We start from the raw sequence: 24,902 nt of genomic DNA on the forward strand, positions 1-24,902 counted from the left end.
TTTACTGTAGATGTTTAAATGATGATCAGTTCGGGGCTAATGATCTCTCTGAACGGTCTGGTTTGGTATGCGCTGTGTTTTCAGCAGATTGTGCCGCAGATAACGAGGCAGTGACAGCAGGGCCGTCCGCGAGCAGACTGTGAATGTCTCTGTGTGGACACACTCCACTGAACATTATTACAGAAGATCTGCAGGGCTGTAGTAATTGCGCTGTTGGCAGCGGTGTGGGGTCTCTCACCAGATACACTTGTTCATCTCTTAAAAGGATGTCAAAGTAGATGTTTGGTGCATAAAGGGACTCGGGAGATAAGCTACGCCCTATTGAGCGACACTATTTCTTCCTATTCATCGTTGTCTTGGTAATGGATTATTGGGTAATATGTACATTAGCTGAGAAGGTTTTATATGATGTGCTATAAGCAGAGCATGCAAATGATCTTGGTTTGTGAAACACTGTCCCATTCATTCAAAGACACACTAGATACGGGTTTGTGGTCATGTGGTTTTTGCTCCCTTGTGTCCCATTTGGAATTTCAAGCTTTCAGGAGGAATATACACTTTTTGTGCAGATGTCTTTTGATGAACGTTTACTGGTACAAAATTCCCAGCAGCCCATGTGCAAAGTAGATAATCTGACGAACCAGAGCAAGTTAGTAATCAAAGCATAACAAAATAAAATCAACCAAAGAATGGAATCTGATTTACCTAAGCTGAATTTATTTGATCAAAAATAAATTTAGTAATATTATGAAATATTTTTTTACAATTTAAAATAACTGTTTTATATGAAAATATATTTTAAAATGTAATTTATTCCTGTGAATTTTCAGCATCATTACTCCAGTCTTCAGTGTCACAAGATCCTTTAGAAATCATAATACTGATTTGCTGCTCAAGAGACATTTCTTACTATTATCAATGTTGAAGTTGGTGCTACTTCATATATTTAAGTATTTTCTGAAGATTCGAAAGTTCAAGAACAGCATTTAATTGCAATAGTTTTTTTTGTTGTAAAAACTTAATGTCACTTTTGATTAGTTCAGTTTTTGCTGGATATAGTATTGTTTAAAACAAAATAAAAAATCTTACTAGATGCCTATTATAGACCATCTAGAACAGTGGTTCTCAACCTTTTTTTTCCAGTGGGCCGCGTTATGGTCCAAGTCTCGCGGGCTGAACGCATATAATTTACATATTACGTCACCAATACAAACCAACCTGATTTATAGTATTATAGCCTAAATATTATGATATCTAATCTATTACATTCATTGAAATAAATAAATAATTCTGCTCCCCATAAATAAAACACCTGATGCTGTCGGGAGCTAACCAATTATGTGAGATTCAGCTCGAAAGGAGTAACAGCACAAAGAAGTTGCGATTGTAAAGCCTGTGTTATACTTTCCGCATGAGCAATCCGGATGGGTACACGGCCAGCACGGACGTAGACTTCAATTTATACTTCTGAATGCGCAGGCTGATGGTCCACTCCGCAACAAACATGTTAACAAACAATTGCCCAAAATTATTGCACATCACTGTCTTTATATTATTTTATTGACGGATTGCACAGGTTCGAGTAGCAATGAGCTTCTTCACAAAGCCTGCACATGTGCAGTTGTGCTTTTGAAGCCTACTGACCACGCGCACCTGTCGTCTGCTCAGAGCCTCGGCACACACTCTCCGATGACGATTTTTACGCGCATTGGAGCGTGACATTGCAGAAAATGTGCGTTCACAAATGTAGCCTATGTTGATCCAAATATGGAAAGCACTTTCGATTACAATAATATGAGGTTCTCTCCAGAGATGTTTTGCCACATTTCTTCAATTAAGGATTGCTACGTAGTATATGGTGTTATTTGCCTGAACTTCTTCAAGTGTGTTGCGTGGCAAACCGAAAATCCAGCTATTCTCCTTCACTGATACTGCGACTATTCTTGTTTGTACATGTCATGTTTATTCACTGGCATTTTTCACATTTCTTTTTTTCTCCCTTAAAAACAAATTTGTCCATTCTGATGCTCAATTTTACCTTAACTAATGGCTGTTAATGACTGTTTGAATTGAATTCTGCCAAAGTGCGCGCTTGTGTTCGTTAAATGCGTAACGTTCTGTGAGTAGGTCTGCTCATGTCTGAAAATAATATATCAAAATAATCAAAATAATTTCACAAAAACATGAGGATATAGCTTATATTTCATTAGTAACCTAAATTGTTGACGGGCCACATCGGGCCGCGGGTTGAGAACCACTGATCTAGAAATACCTTAGCAATGAAAAAAAAAAGGGTGCATATCATAACATTTATCAAACCTTTTTATACCTTAGCAACAACCTCCTAACAGCAGCATAGCATCTACCAAAAACACTACAGCACTTTACTATTGAAATGGCTCTCTCCCCTCACCGGTTTTGGATATTCTTTTTTTTTTTTTGGCCTGAACTCCATTTTTTTTTTTTTTGAGTACATCTGCTCAGCTCTAAAAGCCATAATCCAGAGAATGAAATTATATTCCAGGAAAATTGCATTAATACAGGGAAGATATTTGGCCAGATAAGAAGGGATTACGTGGAGTAAAAATCTACAGTTCAATGTTTGATCCACAAATGATGGTTATTGACGCCACTCAAAATGATTCCGGCATATGTTTAGATGACTTTCACATACAGCCATATTTATCTTAAGTAGTGGAAGCACTTTGCAGGATAAGCCTGATAAACATGCTCCGATAAGTGCTCTGTAAAACTAGTATACATGCAAACACCTCGCTGTGTCGGGAAATAAACCGACAGAACAACAGGCCACATCTCGGTTGTGTGGCAGCACCCAGATCATGAAATATGTATAACGTCCATATACTGCATTGCTCATTTTCAAACAAAGAGTCACTGATACCTTCTGAGGGTTTTTGATGCTACACGTTTAGTCCCCTAGGTTTCAGTGCTGTTTATCCTTCTTGTGCACTAACCCTGTGTAATGCTAATAATAAAACTGCACAGGATACATGTAATTAATGTTGTTTACTGTCTGTCTCGCAGGTTTGGTGCAGTCGGGCGCAGCAGGGGGGCAGAAAGGGGAGCGCATGAGGAGAGGGCGTCCCGAGACCCCCGTCTCCACACTCCGCGCTCTCAAACACACGTTCACGGACACACCGCGCCTTGCAATCCTCCAGCCGCCATGGTAAAAACCCCCCATCTTCTGTTTGTGTAGCTGGTTAAGTATCGCACAAGGTTGATGTCTATGTTGCAAAATCTCCCATGCTCGTGTTTCTGTCCAAACCGCTCTAATCTAAAACCAGCTGAGATGTGATCGAAAATGTGATGGGGGCTTGTGAGAAAGACAGAAAACGGGGGGAGGAGATCAGTGTTTGATTAATGGCCCTCACCTCCGGCTGGTGGGAGCAGGCTCTCGTGGGACTGTAGGGCTGTGCTGTTTGAATTATTAAAGTCTGAGAGTTGGGGGGAGGTTCATAAATAACCCAACGTAATGAGCGCCCTGCTAGCGTGAGCTCTAATGCTAACCCAGCTTTGCTGCCGCTGCTGGGGTGACCTTGAATATGCACACGCAAGCCCATACACGCATAAATACACAAGCGCTTTCCACTTCTCTCACTCTAGCAGCTTTCGGTGTCTTCTCAGCCTGTATCTGTATCGATTTATTTTGCACATAACGAGGTGACCTTCCTGGTTTCACTCGACTTCCTGTCAAACTGTGACCAAACTGGCAGAGCCCACATACACACATGAACAATTGCACTAACACACACTCTGGCTGTGTGTCAGCCTGACCTTGTGCTAAGCCAAACAAATTGACTTTGAGGGGGAAAAAATGCCTATACTGTCCTTATGCAATGAATGGCAGTCTGAAAATGAATTCCCAATTCTGAGTATTGTGTTTGAAGTTGTGTTCTGTCGCGAGCATTTCTTGTGTAATTTTGAAAGTGATTCTGACTCAACATCCCTCATTTAAAAAAATGAGGAAAAATTCTGTATATCCAATGGAAGTAAAGGAGGTAACATGCTAAAATGTGTACTTTTTAATATATAGCCACAAGTTAAACCTTATGTTAACATGATGTAATTTTACCAGGTGACTTTCTGTGAAAAATTTATATTATGAGGTCAGTAATAAACCTTCTAAATAAATAAATGTAAAAAAAAAATACAAATAAAGAAATCTTATAAGCTCTGGAATAACATAACCACTGCAAAAATTACAACTTAGACCATTTTAAAGCCTAAATAATAATAATTTTAGGGAGAAAAAAAATAAATGCTTTAACAAAAATACAAGGTTCATGTTTTAGCTTTTTAAGCACTTTCATTGTAAGTGACTATGTAAACATGTTTTTACTTTAAAAATTTGGAACGAATAAAAAATATTTTAGTTTACTTATCAGCAGCATGTCAAAAAGGGACCATCTATGCAAAGCATACACTGATTGCTAGCATTTCTGTGAACAATGTGTGTAATACACATTTTTATGGTGGTGTTCCACAGGTCTATGTTCTGGGGCCGCTTGAGATTTACAGACTTTGGGCATTAAAGAGCTGCTCTCACACACTGTCACAGTCTGTTTTAGTCAATCCCATCACACATTTACATGCACACACTCGTTAAGAAGACCTCCATCAGTCAACAGCTGTTTGTGGTCAGCTCATGTATATGCCTATGAGTCTGTAATAAGTAGCTGCAGAGCTTTGCAGTTCATTGCCTGACTAGCAGACATTTTAATTAGGGGCGTGTAATTAATTTAATATTGAACACTGACCTCAGATATAAACAGAGACAACACAACATGCCAGGACAACCTCTTGTGGTTATTTACTACATCTGATAATCAGAGCAAGAGCCATATATACACATTACTAAATGCAATCTGTGCTACAACACTATTATTTTTAAAATAAGCAATTCCAATTTCAAATGCACCTTCGATTTTAATGGGCTTGATCCTTCTGTGTGTGTGTACCCATCGTACTCCATTCGATTGAGATCTCTTTGTCTGAATGTGTCCCCAGTGTGCAATTCGTTAAACTAGTGGTTTGATGAAACCCTCCATTGCTTGATTGAACTTGATCTCTCTCTCTCTCTCTTTCTCTCTCTCTCACACGCGCACACACACACACATGCATGCTTGCTTTTTCTTTTTCTCACTCTGCCCCCAAGTGCCACAAAACCATCCTAAATTAACGTATTCAGAATTCCTTTTGGGATTTTTGTCATAATTTGCAATGCCTCCTAAAGGATCCTATTAGAATCTGCAAAGAATCAAATGATATCCTACTCCGTGAGAAGTAAATTTTTCTGTTAACCTCTGATTAGTTCTTATTACGGTAGATCCTTTGAGACTGTTTGACAATAGAAATTCCACTAACAATTCTTTGCTTTTTAGTAGTGTTTTCTATACAGGGAATGCACAATTCCATTCAGAATTTCTACATCCTTAATGTGTAGATCTTTAGCAATATTGTATCGGTTTTTCACAACAAACCTACATAGACCTTCAGTGTTGATGATGGTATTTGCTTCCTACAGTGTGTGTGTGTGTGTTAACATTTAAACAAAAAATTATATGCTAATTAACCACAATCCTGAAGTGATATTCACCAATCAGAGAAGTTAGTGTTACCCTTTGATAGCTTTAACAGGATAGCTAGCATACATATACTGTAGATGACACACGTTTAATGCATGAACATAAATGAACTTTAGCTACATAAATAGCTGCCCACCTAACATTAGTTTATGTGGGATTTTGTATTTTTAGTGCATTAGATAGTAGTGGTTTCTTGTGTACATTGTTCAAAAATGCATTTTATAAAGAACTGGTACTGTAAATAAGTGCATATAGTATAAATATGTATAGAATGAATGTATGAATCTATTAATGTATGTTACCATTTGTTTTACCTCCCGTCACAGATCCAGAATACGGCACAGTAAAGTGTCCACAATTTATAGAAATTGCTCAAAAATTTTCCAAATAATTAAAAGTAAGGGCAAGTAAATAAAATGTGGAAAATATATAAACAGAAATTGTGTTTTCTTGTAAAATATCCGCTTTATTAACAACTTTGGAAAAAAGTGTTGTTGTTTTTACAGTGTGTAGGCATGTATTTATTAATTTTTTTCTAAATGAATTTCACTTTTTCATGCGGATATGCTTCCTCTATGCTGCCATTGCATTGTCCTTTTATTCAAAGTTAAAGGGATAGTTCACCCAGAAATGAAAATTGTCATCATTTACTCACCGTCAAGTTGCTGGTAGCCATTGACTTCCATAGTATTTTGTTTCCTACTAAGGAAGTCAATAGCTACCGTCAACTGTTTGGTTACCCATACTCTTAAAAATATCTTTTGTGTCGAGCCGAAGAAAGAAACTCATACAGGTTTGGTACAGCTTGAGTGAATGATGACAGAATTTGTTTCGGTCATCAATTATAACGATTCATTTATGGTATTTCGATTTGTTTTTCGTATCAGTGCCATGTGTTTTATGAGGTAGTTGAAGATATTGAGCATCATTATCGGTGCTTACCTCACACATACAACGTGTCTTTCTATCCTTATCCGTCCATTCCCTCTGTCTCTGGTGTGATGTGTGATTAAGATGCTCCTCCTTAGCTATTTTACACTCTTTTACACCTCCCAGTATGTTTTACAGCTGCTCATAGGCGGCCATTAGAAGCGCCTCATAAACCCTGCACACTGCCTCAGTACTTGCCCGATGCCATCGAGAGGCCACTGTCACCGATATGTATCTTTATATCACAGCCACCCGCTGCTACAGATGCAGAAAGACCCTGATCCGCGCTCGCCCAGGCTGCCGTTACTCTTCTCAAACGTGTGTAGTTTGTCGGTGTCAAAGTGCTCACTCTGCATCACGCTAATTGATCAACTCCGCTAAAGGTTGCAGCCTTCAAACATCAGCGCTTCTCACTCCACAAACAAGCCCGGCTGTCTGACAGCAGCCGCCAGTGTAAAAATGTCATTCAGTGAACTCCGATTGAAACAAATGAATCTTGTTTTTCCCTTCTTGCTAGTTAAACAACAGTTGCTGTTGAGAAGATGGATGCACAGTGTTGTTTTTATGTCTTTATTGCGTGAAAGGTCACACCCCCCGGGGACTGCAGCGCTGCTGATGTAGTTTTGATACGCTATTGAGCAGGTCTGCTTTCGATTGGAGAAATGCTACAGGGAGAGCGAGGGAATGAAAATGACAACATTGATATTGAAAAGAGCTGATATTATGGAGATTCAGTCCTGTGAAGGATGATGAATGAACTTATCGGAGGTTTTGATTGGTCGTAAACACTTATTTTTTCATGCATGCAGGAAAGAGACTACAGGAACTAGCTCTCAATGCACAGACATTCGAGAAAGAAAAAAAATATATATTCTAGATTTTACTTTTTCTTTTCTGTTCCTTTTGGTCATATGAAAAATGCACTTCAAAAAGGTTAGAAGTAAAACCGCTAGAAACGTGAAACGACTCCTGTGATGCATCTAACATATCACAACAGGATAATGTAATGTACTCTTCAAATATTTTGGGTTAGTAGAATTTTTATTCCCATGTCAATGAATGCTTTTATTCTAAAGTCACTGGGGTATATTTGTAGCAATAGCCAAAAATACATTGATTGGGACAGAATTATAGTTTTTTTTATGGCAAAAATCATTATATATATATATATATATATATATATATATATATATATATATATATATATATATATATATATATATATATATATAAAATATCAAAAAACTATATTTTAATGCTGTTCTTCTGACATTTCTTTTCATTAAAAATCCCCAAAACATATTTTAAGTGTTAGTGTAAAATATTGTGTTTTCAACCAAAATAAGCTAAAATTATACTGATAATTTACAGGAATAAATTACATTATAAAATATATTAAAATAGAAATCAGGTCTTTTAAATTGTAATAATATTTTACAATATCACTGTATTTTTGGACAAATGAAAATGATTAATAAAGAACATAAACCTAATTAAATCTTACCAACCCCAAACTTTTGAACAGATTTAAAAGTGATAGATATGATGGCTAAGGTCACCTAAATTTCTAAATAGTTTAATTTAAAATCAATTAAATAAAGAATTGTATAGATATGCAATGCATTTCTCAAAATTATATATAAAAAAGACAATACGTAATACAGGGGCCAAAGGTGCTTTTAAAATCAAACAATTCCTTCGACTGAATCCAGGAATGCCCAGCTCTTTACCAAATTAATGAGCTAAATAACAATTTATCTTTATTGCACACATCTCTTTTTTTTCATTGTAAATGTCTATAAATTGATTGAAGGGAATGAATTTGTTACAGAAACCATGCTTTGATGGCTGAAAACAGATATATAGAGAGATAAAGACTTGAGTTAACCACTGTCATGCTGTTCAGTGTCCGCATGCTGTATCTCTAAAGCAGTCCTCTTTAAACACTATTGACTCCATTTGTTTCTAAACTGTATGCATCTTAACTATTTCTGAAACTATCCTGTGTTTAACAGCGTGTTCCCGGTGCGTCGGGTCTGACGTACAGCTTTGGACACACATAGGTGAACTCTGTAGATGTTACTACTCTAGACGTGATGATGAGTTTGATTGATTAAAGTTTAATCTGCCACTGAACGCTTCGCTCTAGCCTTGCACTTCTGTCTCACATGCACACTTTACTGTGAGGAGATAAATTGAAGTCGGCCACGGTGATCTTCAGAAGTTGTTAATAGCAGAGTGTGTGTGTGTGTGTGTGTGTGTGTGTGTGTGTGTTAATGATTGTATAAAGTTTACCAAAAATCTTTTAATGCAGTTTTCATTTAAGAAGTCGGTTCGTAACTTAATGAACTTCTGAGACAAAGTTGTGTGCACATCCTCTATTTATTGCATCTACAACTACAAGGTTATGTATTGTGTCTTACTACATTGAATCCAGCTAACGAGTGTTTTCTCTCCATCAGAGGTCCATTCGGTCGTTCGGGAACGATGACCGTCACGTCATGGCCAAGCACTCCACCATCTACCCTTCCTCCGAGGCCCTGGAGGCGGTGCAGAGCCTCGTCTCCACCGTGGAGCGCGCCCTGAAACACGTCTCTGATTGGATGGACCAAACTCAAGCCAGCCAATCAAATCAACCAGATTCATCCAGCACACAGGAGGACGGGACGGAGGCCAGCGCGGACGAATCACCAGAAGGCAGCACAAAGTGAGTGCACGCTAGCAAAACAGACTGATTTCTGCTAAGAAGCTGTTTTTGATTCATTGGATCTGCATATTGCACATCATTAATTGAGGTCACATTGATGTTGTGTGTTGTCTCAGCGAGGACAGCAGCTGTAGTGGGGGTCCCAGTGAAGGACGGGTGTTGTGCGGCGTCATGAGGATCGGTCTGGTGGCCAAAGGCCTCCTGATTAAAGATGACATGGATCTGGAGCTGGTGCTCATGTGCCGAGAGAAGCCCACCGAGACTCTGCTGTGCACTGTCTGTGACAACCTCCCGCAGCAGATCGAGGTGACGGCACACAAACACAATACACACTGACCACACAAACTCCAGTACTGCGGATAAAAATATACACCCTAAAGACACTTGCTCTTTCTAGTTTGTGTTTCTTCTGTTGAAAGACTGTACTGCGGTACACTGCAGCTAGTTTTCCCTGAAGAACAAGAGACGCTTGCTTGACATTGATCAGTTTAATCTGGATTGAATGTGTTATCTTAATGCACTCGTCAAAATATTCTTGTGAAAGTGATTTGTTAACAAATTAATCTTTTAATACTGTTAGTAGCTTCTGAAATTTCCATTATCTGCAATACATAAACACAGTACCATAACATAATACATATTTCTAATATATTTTTATCGTTAACTAAAACTGTTAAATATCATGTTTGTAAATTGAAATAAAATAAAATGTATATATTAGATGAAAAACTTCATGAATAAAATAAAATGCTGTCTTTGCATCCAACTGAAATAAAAATAAGTTTATAAAAAAATATCAATTATAGAAATTAGTTTAAGTAATTAGATTACTAAAGCTAAAATAAATAAATAAAAATAAAATAAATTTAAAAAATATATTTAAAAAATGAAATGCATTAAACTACTAAAACTGTAACTAAAAAAAAAGAAAAAGAATAGTATAATAAATATTATAAAATATTATATGGTTTATATATACAGGTGTAATACTTATAAAACAGCACTGATTGTTATCCCCCCTCCCCCTTCTATCAATTCATCCAAACAAAGAAAAAAAAAAGCATTTTCAATAATTAATTTAGTTTGTGGGACAAGAATTGCACAAGTCTCTGTGGGTTAAGAAAGTCTAAAGGAAAAGCAGAAAGCAAAAATGTGAAATGTGTATTTTTGCACTTATGAATGACATAAAAAAATTGAGCTATAAAGCTTTTAAAAAATTTGCTGGTTCATGCAGGTAAACTTTACATTTGGTTAATGTAATTCCTGTAAAAGAATTTGCTCCATGTAAACAGTAGTTATGTAACATCCGTTTCTGAGTTCTTGCCCTTTTCAAGTCTCAGTTTAAAATGCATAAAGGTTTGACTTTTCGCCACTTTTTCACATGTCTAAAGTTTAATGAATGTATTTTACACTGACATAGTTATGAACGTATGTTTTGAGGAGAAAGAAACATTGCAGATTTCTATACAGATTAAAAATTGCAACATCCACAACAGACCTGCTCTATTTATATTCATCATGTGTAATTAATATAAACCAGCATCCAGCTTCCCTAATTAGACACTTAGGACAGGCCGAGGGAGCGGGGTGATCAGCGGTGACCCCATCTGAGCCTCCCACGCACACAACAGACCCCAGACACAAATCCCATGAAAGCAGACTGTACTGCCAGCAGCTCAGCTCTCTGTTAACGGAAACTTTCTCTGCTTGCTTCCTCTTTCTCTCGTTATCGGTCAGAGCCATCACATCAGCGATTGAGTGATAGACCTGTATGTTTCTGTCTTAGCAGCATGGGAAAGCATGAAGGAAATGTGCTCTGTGTAGACAATACACACACACACCCCGGGTCACTGCAGTGGGAGATGTAATTGATCTCTGGTTTACATGAAAGAGTGGGCGGATTGAGAGTGTGTGGCTGGAATTAATTGAATGGATTACAGAGGAGTCCCCCACATCAAACCGGATTACATTAAACATTAAAGCCAGCATCTGCGCTGTCTAGGTCCCACCTCATAATCTGGTTTGTAAATGTACTGTGACCAGCTGTGGCCATGGGATGCCAGTAATTGTCAACCAGTAATAAGATGCAATATCAAATGTTGGAGTGAACCATTAGTAGCACTGGATTATGATATTTTCACAATTGATCCATTACTGATTTTCATCCTTGACCATCTAAAACTAGCTCTACCTATTCCTTCTCTTTATTATCTACATTTATACGTTTTATTTATTATATAAAGAAAAAAAACTGCATTATACTAGCATGAACTTGTTGTAACACTTATCGTTGCCCTTTTGTTGTTTTGATAGCTTCGATTACCCTTGTTTGTAATTTCTTTTGGATAAAAGCATCTTTTAAATTACTAAATGTTAAAATACATTTTCATATGTGACACTGGACCACAAAAAAAGCAATGAGTAACTTTTTTGGAACTCAGATTTATAAATCATCTGAAAGCTGAAAAAATAAGCTTTCAATTGATGTATGGTTTATGATAGGACAATCCAATAATTATTTGATTGTCGTATCCAATAATTTTCAAATAAACCAGGAAGAACTTTTTTCCATGAGCTGAATAGGTCACAACTATACCCTTCTATAGAGCCAAGTACAAGATAATTCATTCTGTATCATCTTTGCATGTGTTTGACCTCTGACCCTTACAGAAGTTGACAGAGGAGAAGTATGAGGTACAGAGCTCTATTCCAGATGCCGCCATCTTGGTCCGCACCACAACAGACCCCAAACTCACTCTGAAGGTGACGCTCACCTCCCCACGGATGCAAGATGATGGTGAGACGGAGGAGCAAGGTTTGTGCCCGCATGTGATCAACTCTATCATTTTCGTTTTCTAAACAGCAGATGAGGGAGGGGATGGATGAATGTGTTTGTGTGTGTGTTAGTGATGGTCCATTAGAAGAAAGAGCTTTCATCTCTTCAGAACACACTCTCAGGGCCGCACACAGCGCTGGACTCATCTCACAGTCTAAACACACACACACACACAGAGCTGATTCAGCAGCGGGTTGAGTGGTCTTCATGCTGTCAGACTCTTGACCCTGGAGCAGAGCAGTGGGTGTAAACTTCTAATATTCTAATAAGATCCCCTTACGTCACAGGGGGAACGAAATCTGAGTGGCTTGGTTTTCAGAAGTTTGCAGAGAGAGAATTACCAAAAAAAAAAAAAATGTACTGGGTTGTTCTCTTTCATGTTTTCTGGGTTGGTAAGAGCACCGGGGACCCAAATATAGCACTTAAACAGAAAAAGTCAGATTTTCATAATATGTCCCCTTTAAGTCACTTTCATCCTTTCATAAAGTCACTCTTTTTTTATTCCTGATTCAGCTTGCCGTCAGTTATTGCTGATGTAGAGGCACTTGAGCTCCGAACACATGAGGGAAGTCAAGATGGAAGTGTTTTAGTGGAGTTTTTGGTGCCGTGACCCGTGACTGATCGCATTGACAGCTGAAGTGGTTGTATCTTTAAAAGACGGCATTTAGGCTATAACGATTAGAGCTGCAGCGATGCGAAAGGTGCTGTTTCTTTCCCTTGCTCTCTCCCTCACACACACACACACACACACACACACACACACTCATTCTGTCGCTCTATGCAAATGTGTTGGCAGTGAATTGGAGGGGTGCAGCCCTGCTGAACCTGCTTAAGTGCTCATCCGTTACAGTGACAGCAGCAAACCTCAATACTAAAGAGGACGATAGAGTTAGATGTCTTATTAGTGTGGCCTTCATGGAATTTGAAAAAGTACCGCAGATTTCTGCAGAATTTAAATGCAATGATTTGATTACTAAAGAATGAAGTACACTAAACTGATTTGAACACTTTACTATTTTGAAAATCATTGACTTACCTACTGAGCTTATGATAGTAAAAATCTGCATTGTTAATGATTGATGATCAGTTTTAATGAATTTAAACGAATTTCAAGTATAAAATAATAAATTATTTTTTTTTTATATTTAATATTTTTAAAAATTATCAAGATTGATGATTATATTAAAACACTCAAAATAAAAATCAATATTGTGTTTTAAAAAAAGTGATTTAATTAAAAGTGATTAATTTTCAGTACTCTGATGGTAACCATGCTCTCTATTTACAAGACATTTTGAAGTATATGGATAACCAAACAGTTCCTAGTCCTCATTGACTTCAATGGTATTTTATTTATTTTGTTCATACTATGGTAGTCAGTGGGGATCAGCAACAGTGTGAGTAAATGATCACAGAATTTAGATTTTTGGGTGCACTTTAAGACCAATATGCCTTAATCTCATTCTCTCAGACACAAACATCCTCATTTTCTGATCTGTTGGCTCACGCCGCCATCCCGTTTGATGTGGATTGTTAGAAGTGGGGAGAGGAAAATGAAGGAATGTATCCGGGTTGAGGAATCGATACCTGTGTCAGCACACACCTCATCCATCTAACAGCTGTGTCAGATGTGGACACTGCCCCTGAAGTGAGGGATGACGGATGACAGGAGGGAGGGAGAGATGGAGCGATGAGTTGTAGATCACGACAGGAGCACCTCGTATTTTCCCGACTGGGTCAAGGGCCCTGTCCCGTTGAGAAACGGCTTAATCTCAGGACCGGCCTGAATGGGCAGTACACATCAGCTCACACACGTGCATAAATGACACACAAACACACATAACAATGTAATATTAGAACTTGACTGGGTTCTATTTCACTCCATAAATCAACAAAAATAAATAAGAAACGTCTTTTTATAAAAAAAAAAAACATGAAGCTTGTTTTTAGGATCATAAATATTGTACATTGTGACATTGTTAATTGACATTTAAGCACATTTTCCTCCAAAGTTTTTATTACCGTTATGCATAAAAATGTGCTTTAAACCAAAAAAATGAAAAAATGCAATGTTGCATTATTTTTCAGTAAAATATTAATTGCACTGTGACAGTATTTTGTTTTAATTTGTTGATTTAAATTAAGTGTCATTGTATTTAGGATTTTTTTATGCCATACAGTAACAATATTTTTTTTAAATTTATTTAATTGTATTCATTTGTTTTTATTTTATTTATTTATTTGTTTATTTTTGAAAAACAGAGGGTTTCAAATGTCTATCGCAAATCTTAATTTTTCAATCCAGTTTTTTTCTGTCTTGCTTAAAATATAACTTGTATAAAAATATCAAATAAATGACCAAAAAAATACACGCATATATACACACACACACACACACACGTATAATTAACAAGCGGGGTCTCAGACTTTTGGACCTGGACATGTTTTTCCACTTGTGTTTGTATGCTGGAGATTTGTATGATTCGGTTATGAATGCACCGAATCATTTGTCTCATTTTGAGTGTTCGTAAGGTTGCGGGGAGATAAATGATGGTGTGTCATTGATTAGAGGGTGGGCTTAACCTCTCTATCACACTGACAGATCTTCCTCTTTAACCCTCCTCAGCTGGGCTGCTCTGATTAAAGTCCAGAGAGGAATTATGAAAGAGTAATGCTTCAGTTATCTCGAAATACCCCCCTTGATTAATACCACGTTAACCTGCACACCTTGTCCTGGATTTACACTGCGGCAGCCGCTTCTGTCTTTTATCTGTGTGTTTATCTGCAGAGGAACAGTGGGATGATCTCACTGGTACACACACGCTCACCTACCGAGCCAATGAAAGAAAAACAATCATCAAACAAGTTCAAGAATGATCCTTATGTATTGTTTGGGTGGGAGAGATGAAGACAAATGTTCAGACAGCTCAGATTGTGAGTGTGTGTGGTGTGCAAGCGATCTCTTCTCTTGTTGTGACTGGTCTATAACAATACCCACTGCATGTCTTCATTATTCCAGTGTCAATCCAAGCACAAACTGGCACTGATTCACTGAAGTCGTTAGCATGTGTCGCTGCTTTTGACGTTAGCACCTAACTAACCAGACATGCCACAGGAAATTAGTCTCTGTCCTCACTGAAATTCTGTGTGAGGAGATGAAATCTGAATGTTTTGTGTTTCCAGATGTTTCCTCAGCTTTAGGCAGTCTGTGGACTTTTTAGAAACCAAACTCTCTTAAAACAATCTTTTCACACTCTGAATAACCTATTGACATCTAGCACAGGATATACACTACTGTTCAAAAGTTTGGGGTGAGTAAGTGTTAAAAAACAGTTTTCAACATTGATGAGTAAGAAATGTTTCTTGAGCAACAAGCCAGCATATTAGAATGATTTCTGAAGGATCATGTGATGCTGATGAAGTTTACATACAAAATGTTATATTTCAGAGTATAATTATGACTATATTTTTGATCAAATCATTTCAGCCTTGGTAAGCAGAAGAGACTTCTTTCAAATGCATTTTTAAATATTACCAACCCCCGATTTTGTTTTATGGCTTTTGTAATTTTTTATTTTGTAATGTTTTTCTGAACAAACAAAAAATATTTTTTAATAGGAAAAATAAAGATAAATACATAATTAGAAATATAATTGTTTTAACATTTTTTTATTTAATTGTAGATGAATAAAAATATATATATATATATTTTTAATAAAATCATATACCCCTTAATCTTGCTCATTTCATAGCTAGCATTTTATTTAGATTTTTGTTTAGTTTAAAAAATAAAAATAGATGTTTGACTGTAAATTATACACCACAAAATATTAAGTGAATTTCAAAGAGGTTTATTGCAACATGCGTACATACAAGTAAATAGTAGTAGTTTTTCATTTAAAAAAAAAAAAGAGAAAAAAAATGTGTTAGTTTTCATAAAAATCAACACTTTAACACCACTGCATCTGTGTGTTGGGATAGTGAACCAATCAGAGTGTTCTGTGGGCGGAGCAATCCAGTATCTAACCAAAAATGTGTAAAAAGTGACAGAAAATTGCAGTATTGTTTCTCGCCACTTTTGTGGCTCATCGGGCCAAAACTAAAAATTAATAGAGAGTATGCTGTATTACAGCGTGTCTGGTTAGGATAGTGCATAACGGCAATTGTTTTGTAGGCCGTGTTGAGCATTTTACAACACTCGGCACATGCTAACCCCTTCTGCGAATCTTTCCTCCAGTTTCCAGCCAGCCAAGGAGATGCACTGAGCTCTCATCTCTTTTGGATGCACTGGACCACCTGAGCCGATTGGCTTCCCCTTTCTCTTTCCTGCTATGCCTTAACAGCCCCCTCCCTCATCACGTGTGCGTATGTGTGTGAGCGTGCGTGTCTACGCGTGTGTGATTTGATTTCCTGTCCCGTTCTTCTCACCGATAGAGAGCGTTGAGTCGAGCGAGCCGGCGGACCTGTTGGATAGACAGAGGTGCCTGGTGGCGTTGGCCTCTCTGCGACATGCCAAATGGTTCCAGGTTGGCGCTCACTTCTTCTCATTGTTATTGTAGCCTTATGACCCAAAACAACATGCCATTGTCCTCGATTTCCTCCAGCTCTCCAAATGCTTGTCACCTCATCATGAATGTTTGCGTATCGTAAGGCTACAAAAGCAATTGTTTCACTATTAGTTTTCTTTTGCCTGTTTTTGTTAGTCCATAACCTGCTTGTCATCATGAAGGATTTGTCTAGTTCTTCCCTTCTCCCACCCCACCCACATAAGCCCCGCCCCCTCCTCCATCAACCGCACGACACGGAGCAGAACCGAAGCACAACACACTTGCGCACTCACTTATTGTCAAGATCTAGAGATTGCTTAAAGGCTGGGTTTGATTGTGGCTGTCAGTTCATTGGCTGATTCCCTCTGGTTTCCTCAGGCTAGAGTTAACGGGCTAAAGTCGTGCGTGATCGTCTTGCGAATACTGAGAGACATGTGCACTAGAGTCCCTGCGTGGGAGCCTCTGAAAGGATGGGTGAGTATCAGACTTCTGATGCCTTCTGATATCATGACAAATACTACAGTAAAACGAACCGTTGAATTATTGAAGATTGGGGGTCTGGGGTGTCTAGGACTGGATTTATTCTAGTATTAGTATCTTGTATTTGAAGCATTAAACTGAATGGTTTTACAGTAACCACAGATGTGCAGTAATCTCCCATAGGCTAAATTTTTAAGAACTGATAGCTTCGTATGTACCAAATCAGTCTCTGAAAACGATTTGCTCTTTTGTTCTCAGCCTTTGGAGTTGATATGTGAGAAGGCCATCGCCACGTGTAACAGACCTCTGGGAGCAGGAGAGGCTCTGCGGAGGGTCATGGAGTGTCTCGCCTCTGGCATACTGCTTCCAGGTGTGATGAACACTTCCACAATCAAGCAGGAAAACAGCTGGATCTTCTACAGAATAGATCTAGACGCCTCAGATAACAAAGAGGCCCCTCTTTTTAGTTTAATTCAAATTGTTATGGTTTTGTCTTTTTTTTTATTTTTTGGACATATACAAAACATCTCATCTTTTATTGTTAATTGAATTTCAATATCTACACTTATTGTTTAAATTTTAGGGTCAGTAAGATTTTTTTAAAATGTCTTTAAAAGACGTTTCATGCTCAAGGCTGCATTTATTTGATAAAAACACAGACATTTTTTTTTTATATATTGAAATAATATTACAATTTTCTATGTGAATATATTAAAAAATTTAATTAATTCCTGTTCTTATTCAAATATGCTGATTTGCTTCTCAAGAAACATTTCTGATTATTATTTTTTATTTATTATTATTATTTTTTTTTAAGAAAACCGTTATACACTTTTCAGGACCAGGATGCTCAGTTGCTCAAATGATAGCCTCCTTGATGAGAAAAAACAATAATGTTGCAAGTATTTTAGTTTTGTGGGTAATTTGTATTTTTGTTTTTAAATAATTACTTAATCTATTTTGGTATCTCATTTCTACCTGATTTGATTATGAATGCTGTTTTTAATTAAAAAAAAACCCTGAAAATGATCCATTGTATATTAATAGATCCCTAATCTTAATTGACTTTAAATAAGCTTCCAACATATCTCCATATGTGAGATGAATGTGAAGAAGTCCTGTGCGCTGTGATGACAGCAGCGGTGTCACTATCAGATCTGGCTTTTATTCGCAGAGCTCTCGTTCCTGTCTGAGGCCCGGAGGAATAATGGAGCCTCATTTATCTGCTCTTGACATAACTAGTCCATCCCTCGCTACACTTATACTCTTCTTACTTATTCCTTAATAATAAGATGCAGGCATTCATATTTGATTGGCTTGCATGGGAAATAAGCTAAAATGTTATATACTTATGTCAACATAAAAATATATAGTTGTATTGTTCCTTCAGGGCATAATTTAAACAATAAAGGTTGACTTTAGAGTTTATTAACTGTTCTTCTGCGATGATGGGGAGTAACTCAATAATGACACACTAGTTTCCTCAACACTTGACTGGGCCCTTCTTGTCAGCAATGCAAGTCATATCATTTGTTGAATGTATTTCACGTTTATAATATAATAATTTTTGGTTTCGTCTCAGGTGGACCAGGCCTGCATGATCCCTGTGAGAAGGAGCCGACGAACACCTTGTCGTCCATGACAGATGAGGAGGCAGAGGCCATCACATACAACGCACAGGTTAATAATGTTCATTATTCTACCAAAATATTAGTTATCATACAAAAATGCATGCTGTTTTTTTATTTAGTTCTGTCCTTACTAAGATCTTATATATTTAAGATGGTTATATATAATACACAATATAATATAATAGCTAAAATCATAAAAATAACTGTTCAAATGTTTACATACATACTGTATCACCTAGATGATCCTATTAGTTTTTTATTTTGTAATTGTGTTTCTTGAGTTCCTTGTTTGTCCCGAACACAAATTAATATTTCCGTCTTCTGGGAAAAACGTCGAGTAAAATTAAACCAGAGGGGGTGTTAACACAATGCAGGAAACTAAAAGAGAGAGAGAAAAAAAAAAAACGATCGTATTAAATATATTGTGAATGCCCCATGTACTGTATCATCCAAACTGAACACACACACACTCATCCTGATAAAGATCCTTGATGATTGGCTCTCTAATGAGCGTGGGAAAATGATTCGGCCCGTGAATCTTCCTTCCTGCCCCGGGGACTGTGTGTGTGTGTGTGTGCTGCATCTCTGAGTAGATTTCTGTAGCGCTTTTCCTTTGAACACTCGTGCAGTCGAGAGCAGAATCACAATGTGCTTAATTGTTTTGCAGTAGATCGAAGAGGTTCAGTACACACACACATACACACACACACACCCTTCCTGACTCTACACACACCACTGAAGCTAAGAACTATATCATTTCCTTGAAGAAGAAAAAACAAGACAGCAGTATATATGATTATTAAAAAATAATAATTCATATATACAGTATATTTGTTTTATTCATCTACTTAGGTGAATGTGATGCGTTAGGTTTTTTGGAGATAATGCCGCAGTTTGCCGTAGTCATAAATGAGATGCAGTGCAGTGATAAGCCTACCTGCAGAGATACTGCATTAAGAAAGAGTTTGTGCCGTCACACATGAGGATGAAACATGCTGCTTATCCATGCAGTTTACTCACGCGAACTTGATGGAAGGAAAATGTCAATCTAACTTCATTGAAATCCAATTTTAGCTCATTACATCATTATTCTTAATGCTTATTTACCTAAAATATAATTTCAAACTTTAGTTTAGGAACAATATAATTAACGCTTAACTTGGGAAACAGATGCGTCAACTTTGTTGTAAGAAGTTTGGGGTTAATAAGATTGTTTAAGGAAAGAACATAATAAATTTAAGGGAAAAAAACAATTTATGGACCCACTTCATATTAAGTGGCCTTAACTACTATGTACTTACATTTTATATAGTAGATATAATTTAGTACAATCTACTTATTGTGTACATGTTTTTACATTGTACTTATATTTAAAAAGAAAACTACATGTAATTACATCTGTATTTAATTTCTGTAATTACATTTATAATTACACTGTTGACCCATACTTTACACCTTAACCCACCCTTAAACTTACCCATACCTCCAACCCTCTCGCTAACCTTACCCTTATCCCACCTCAATAGCAGCAAAAGTGTTTTACAATACAATATGAACACAATAAGTACATTGTACTTATTTTTTGATGTAAGTACATAGTAGTTAAGGCCACCTAATATAAAGTGGGACCCAGTTTACTTTTGAATAGTTTAAGAATTAACCTTTACAAACATCAAACATGAAGTGAAGTAACATCCAGTGAAAATAGTTTTGTTGATTATAATGTAATCAATCTAGTTCTATCACGTGACTAACCTCCCAAATATACGTCATGTTGCAATTCTGTTGCTCTAGAGTCAAAGTTTATGTATGGGACCGTATTAAAACTATTAGTTCACTGTGGTGATATTCACACTGTGATGGGCTGATTACTCCAATTTAAGGTGTTTTCACAAATCTTTTCCAGGGATACTTTTGGGACCAAACCTGATGTGGTCTCTAATGGGCTATTACTAAAGTAAACAGCTTTGTCAATATCTGTTGAAATGAGTCAATGTGAGTTAGTTGTAGCATGAATTATTAGTGAGGCAGTCTGTCCCCCATAATTCCTCTGAACGTGGTGATTCAGTGCCGATGTTCCACATCTACGTCTGTGGGCTCAAACCGAGAGTTATTGCTTTATTATATATATAAAAAAAGTGTTTGGGTGTTTCTTCAGGGTACGTCTTAAGACTTTTTTGTTTTCTTTCAGGAGCAGATTATTTAGCTTTGCTCTGTCGTAACTTTGTTACTTTTTTGTGTGTGTGTTCCAGCATGCTCTGCGGCTCATGGCCTTTGGGCAGATCTATAAGGTCTTAGAGATGGACGCTCTTCCCTCAAGTAAACCTTCACAGAAATTCCCCTGGTCGGATAAAGAAGGTGAGCACACACAATTAATTAATTACTTAAGGCTGTGTAATTTTTCGATATTTAAATCCTTAAGGTCTTATATGTAGTTTAATATGTAGATACAACTATAAATTGTTGTGTCCAAACATTAGTTTTAAGATTGTTTGTCTGAACATCCTGAACATCTGCCCGACAACAGCAACTCGGACTCAGTCATTGGTGTGAGTTTGGGGGTGGGGCTAACTGACTGTCCAATCAAAATAAGATATTAGAAGTTGTTTTTGTTTTTTTTGCAAATCCATTTAGTTCTGCTGAATGACATGAAAATAAAATAATTCAGAAATCTTACTCACTGACATCCAGATCTAGCTCTGTCAGTTGTTTTTGATGTCTTTTAGTGATTGTGTTTCATCAGCATGTTAACTCTACTCTTGTGTCTCAGGTCTAGGGCTGAAGAGACCTTATGAAGATGGTCTGCTGGATGACAAAGACCTCATCAAGAAGATGAAACGCAACCTGAGAAAAGGTCAGTCCGAGCAACGTTGGTTAAACCAGTTCATTTGTAATTATATAACGTGTAATTGAGATCCTTATTGAGATTGTGTGCATCTGTCAATAGCAGTGTTCGGTTAGTCGATTAATTGTAATTTCCTTTTGGATTAAATACGTTTTTATTAAACATTGTGAAAAATAATTCTCATTTGTTATCACTAAAGGGATAGTTCACCCAAAAACGAAAATTGTCATTAATTACTCAACCTTATGTCATTCCAAACCTGTAAGACCTTTATACATCTTCACAACACAAACTTTGATCATTTAGATTAAAACGAGAGCTTTCTGACCCTGCATTGCAACGCAACTGACTCGTTACAGACCAAGAAAGGTAGTGAGGACATCATTAAAATAGTCCATGTGGCATTAGTGGATCAATCATAATTTTATGAAGCTTCAAGAAAACTTTTTATGTGCAAAGGAAACAAAATTGAGGACTTCGTCAGTTCGACACGCGTTCACTACAGTACCACGGTGCATGCATTTTTGGGTGAACTATCCCTTTAATTTGCATTATGTATTTCAGTATATTGTTGATCAACAAATGCTGATAACTGTAGATGATAAGATCAGCCTTGGGCATTGAAAAATTCATGTCAGTCGACCTTTAGTTCTGTTTGGTTCAGTTTGGAGTGCCATTTCTAGCACATTTTCTAGAAAGTTTCTTTCCTTTTTTTTTTTTTTTAATGATATTTTCATTTTAAATGACATGTCAATCTAATGTGTGAATTTGGTACTTGTCTACAAGTAATGTGCCTCTCCAAACCAAAGTTTTCTCAGTGCTTCATGACCTCTCCTGCCTGTAATGACCTCTCCTGTTTTAAACTAGCAAGGAAACGCTGGTACACTAACCTTCCTTCTTCAGTCGTTACTTCTTGATTTTGGCCCTTTTTGGCCTTAAAAGTGATTTCCTCTTTCTAGAATGATTAAAGAACAACACAATGTTTTAATGTATTTTTTCTGCTAATCTCTCACCTTCTTTCTCTTCTGTAAACTGTCCAGTTTTCTCTCTGCTGTTTTTTTTTCTCTCTCGCCGTCTCTTCTCTCCCGCTCCTCATCCTGCTGTGCTTCCATCTCTTGCTCTCTCATACAGGAAGCAGACAACCGTTGGGAAATCAATGCCATTGATTCTTAATTTCTCTTGGAGCCGCGCTGCTGTCCCCAGCCTGCGCTCCTCGCCCGGCTCAAATAAATCTTTTTCAAAGCAGCAGAATTTTGCAATTAACCAGCTGATGGAAAGAAGGGGTCGCAGAAAGTTAGAAGATGAGCTGTGTTTTCAAGGAGCGCTTGTATTGCGCTATAATCGCTAACATTTATTTCTGTTCTCTTTCCCTTCCAGCAGTCCTTGACAGTAAAGCAATAGACTCGAATCAGCCCATGAACGCTCTGATGCGCTTGAACCAGATCCGGCCGGGGCTGCAGTATAAACTGCTGTCTCAGTCAGGTCCGGTTCACGCCCCCGTCTTCACCATGTCTGTAGACGTCGACGGCACTGTTTACGAAGCCTCTGGCTCCTCGAAGAAGACCGCCAAGCTGCACGTGGCTGTGAAGGTACACCTGGACGTCAGTTGTCTTTGCATCATGTGATTGGAGTGGTGACCATCGAGTAAGGTGTTTAAGGAATAATTTACCCCCAAATGTGTATTTTGTCATCATTTACTCATGCTTATGCCTTTTGAAACCAGTATAAGGAGAAATCAGACAAAATCTTCGTAACTGCACGCTTCCATGCATTGAAAGTTATTGTTGATTATGGGCTGTCATGAATAGAAAAAAAGCACCATAAAAGTAGTCCATATGACCCGTGTGGTGTATTGTAATTGTTTTGAAGCCTCCTGATACTGAAACTGGATAAGAGCAGCTTAAACAATCTGTCTAATTTCTTCTTTTGTGTTCTATGGAACAAAAAGTCATACTAGTTTAAAAAAACTGGGTGAGGGTGAGTAAATAATGACAGAGCGTTTATGTTGGGATGAACTATTCCTTTAACAATAACCACAGTTTTGATACGAGTGATCCGAGTTCAAGATTCTCTTGAGTCCTTTTTTTCTTCTTTATTTTCTGTGAAATCGAAAATGAGTATGAAGTTTCATTTAGAATTGGTGCTTCAGCTAACAACTGTTTTTATTGGTTGTGATTTTGATTTTAATTAAATGGATTAATCCAAAAATAAAAAAGCTAAATAAAATTTTTATTATTTCAAATTATTTCTATTATTCTAATTATTATTACTAAATAAACAAATATTAAAATATAAATATAACTATTGTAATATTGCACTGTAAAGTAAAAATAGTAGTGTTGTCAAATGATTAATCGCATACAAAATAACTTTGTTTACATAATGTGTTTAATGTGTATATTTATTATGCATAAATACACATTCATACAGTATATATTTGGAATAATATTAATTATATTAATATAATTTATATTAGATATAAATATTTTACATTTATATTTAAAATAATTTTCTTAAATATATACATGTTTGTGTGTATATTTATATACACATAATAAACATACACAGCGCACACACATATATTATGTAAACAAAACATTTATTTTGGATGCATTTGTGTTTAATCATTTGACAGCACTACAAAATAGTATATTATTATACGTAAATCCTATTTTTAATTTACAGTGCAATGTTACAATAGTAATATTATCATACTAACTTAGCCATATCATGATTTTGGTTTTATTTCAATTAAGCAAAACTAAAAAGCAAGCTTTTTTTGACGTTGTTCACATTTAGACAATAAATCTGTATTAAAATAAAGTAAAAATTGACGCACCTAGTTGGTGTGCTGTTGTTAAGTTGTTGTCAGCTGTATACTTGATCCCATGACCATGGTTAAATCAGTCTCTTAGTGTTATAGATCGCCCTTCTCAAACAGATTTGTAGATTGTAGCAGGATAGTAAAACAATGTGTCGTTCAGGAAGACCGATTAAGCTTGTTCCCACATACACACACCAGTGATGCCCAGAATGCAAAGCGAACTCAACTCTGTGTAATCCCAGAGTGCTGGTGAACACAGACTCTGGAGCATAGGACCGCTCTAATCCTCTTTCTGTAATGGCAATTTGGGTCAGACTGACAAGTGATGTCCTTTACCCCTGTGTAAACTCACACTTAAAGCTTGCATTCACTCTGGATCTGAGATAATATATATATATATATCAATACTGATTAATTAAAACATTTCCATTGGCTGATAAATTGATATGGTATTTAATAATAAATTGTACACCCCCAATATACAGTATAAGTGTAA

General features: G+C 36.8%; 1 protein-coding gene across 3 annotated transcripts in view; it reads left to right on the forward strand.

Annotated features, from left to right (window-relative positions):
- Positions 1 to 24,902, forward strand: part of LOC113109665 (spermatid perinuclear RNA-binding protein-like) — an 81,178-nt gene that overhangs the window by 42,503 nt on the left and 13,773 nt on the right. For all 3 annotated transcript variants that reach the window (XM_026273378.1, XM_026273379.1, XM_026273377.1), the window contains exons 3-13: positions 3,046 to 3,187; positions 8,999 to 9,243; positions 9,360 to 9,549; positions 11,914 to 12,058; positions 16,514 to 16,605; positions 17,005 to 17,100; positions 17,365 to 17,476; positions 18,689 to 18,786; positions 20,990 to 21,095; positions 21,508 to 21,591; positions 22,960 to 23,171. In XM_026273378.1, the coding sequence (XP_026129163.1) occupies positions 3,185 to 3,187; positions 8,999 to 9,243; positions 9,360 to 9,549; positions 11,914 to 12,058; positions 16,514 to 16,605; positions 17,005 to 17,100; positions 17,365 to 17,476; positions 18,689 to 18,786; positions 20,990 to 21,095; positions 21,508 to 21,591; positions 22,960 to 23,171 (1,383 nt within the window). In that variant the 5' untranslated portion in view covers positions 3,046 to 3,184. The remainder of the gene's footprint in view (positions 1 to 3,045; positions 3,188 to 8,998; positions 9,244 to 9,359; positions 9,550 to 11,913; positions 12,059 to 16,513; positions 16,606 to 17,004; positions 17,101 to 17,364; positions 17,477 to 18,688; positions 18,787 to 20,989; positions 21,096 to 21,507; positions 21,592 to 22,959; positions 23,172 to 24,902) is intronic.

The sequence above is a fragment of the Carassius auratus genome, chromosome 10 (assembly GCF_003368295.1).
Source record: "Carassius auratus strain Wakin chromosome 10, ASM336829v1, whole genome shotgun sequence".
NCBI classification, from domain to species: Eukaryota; Metazoa; Chordata; class Actinopteri; order Cypriniformes; family Cyprinidae; genus Carassius; species Carassius auratus.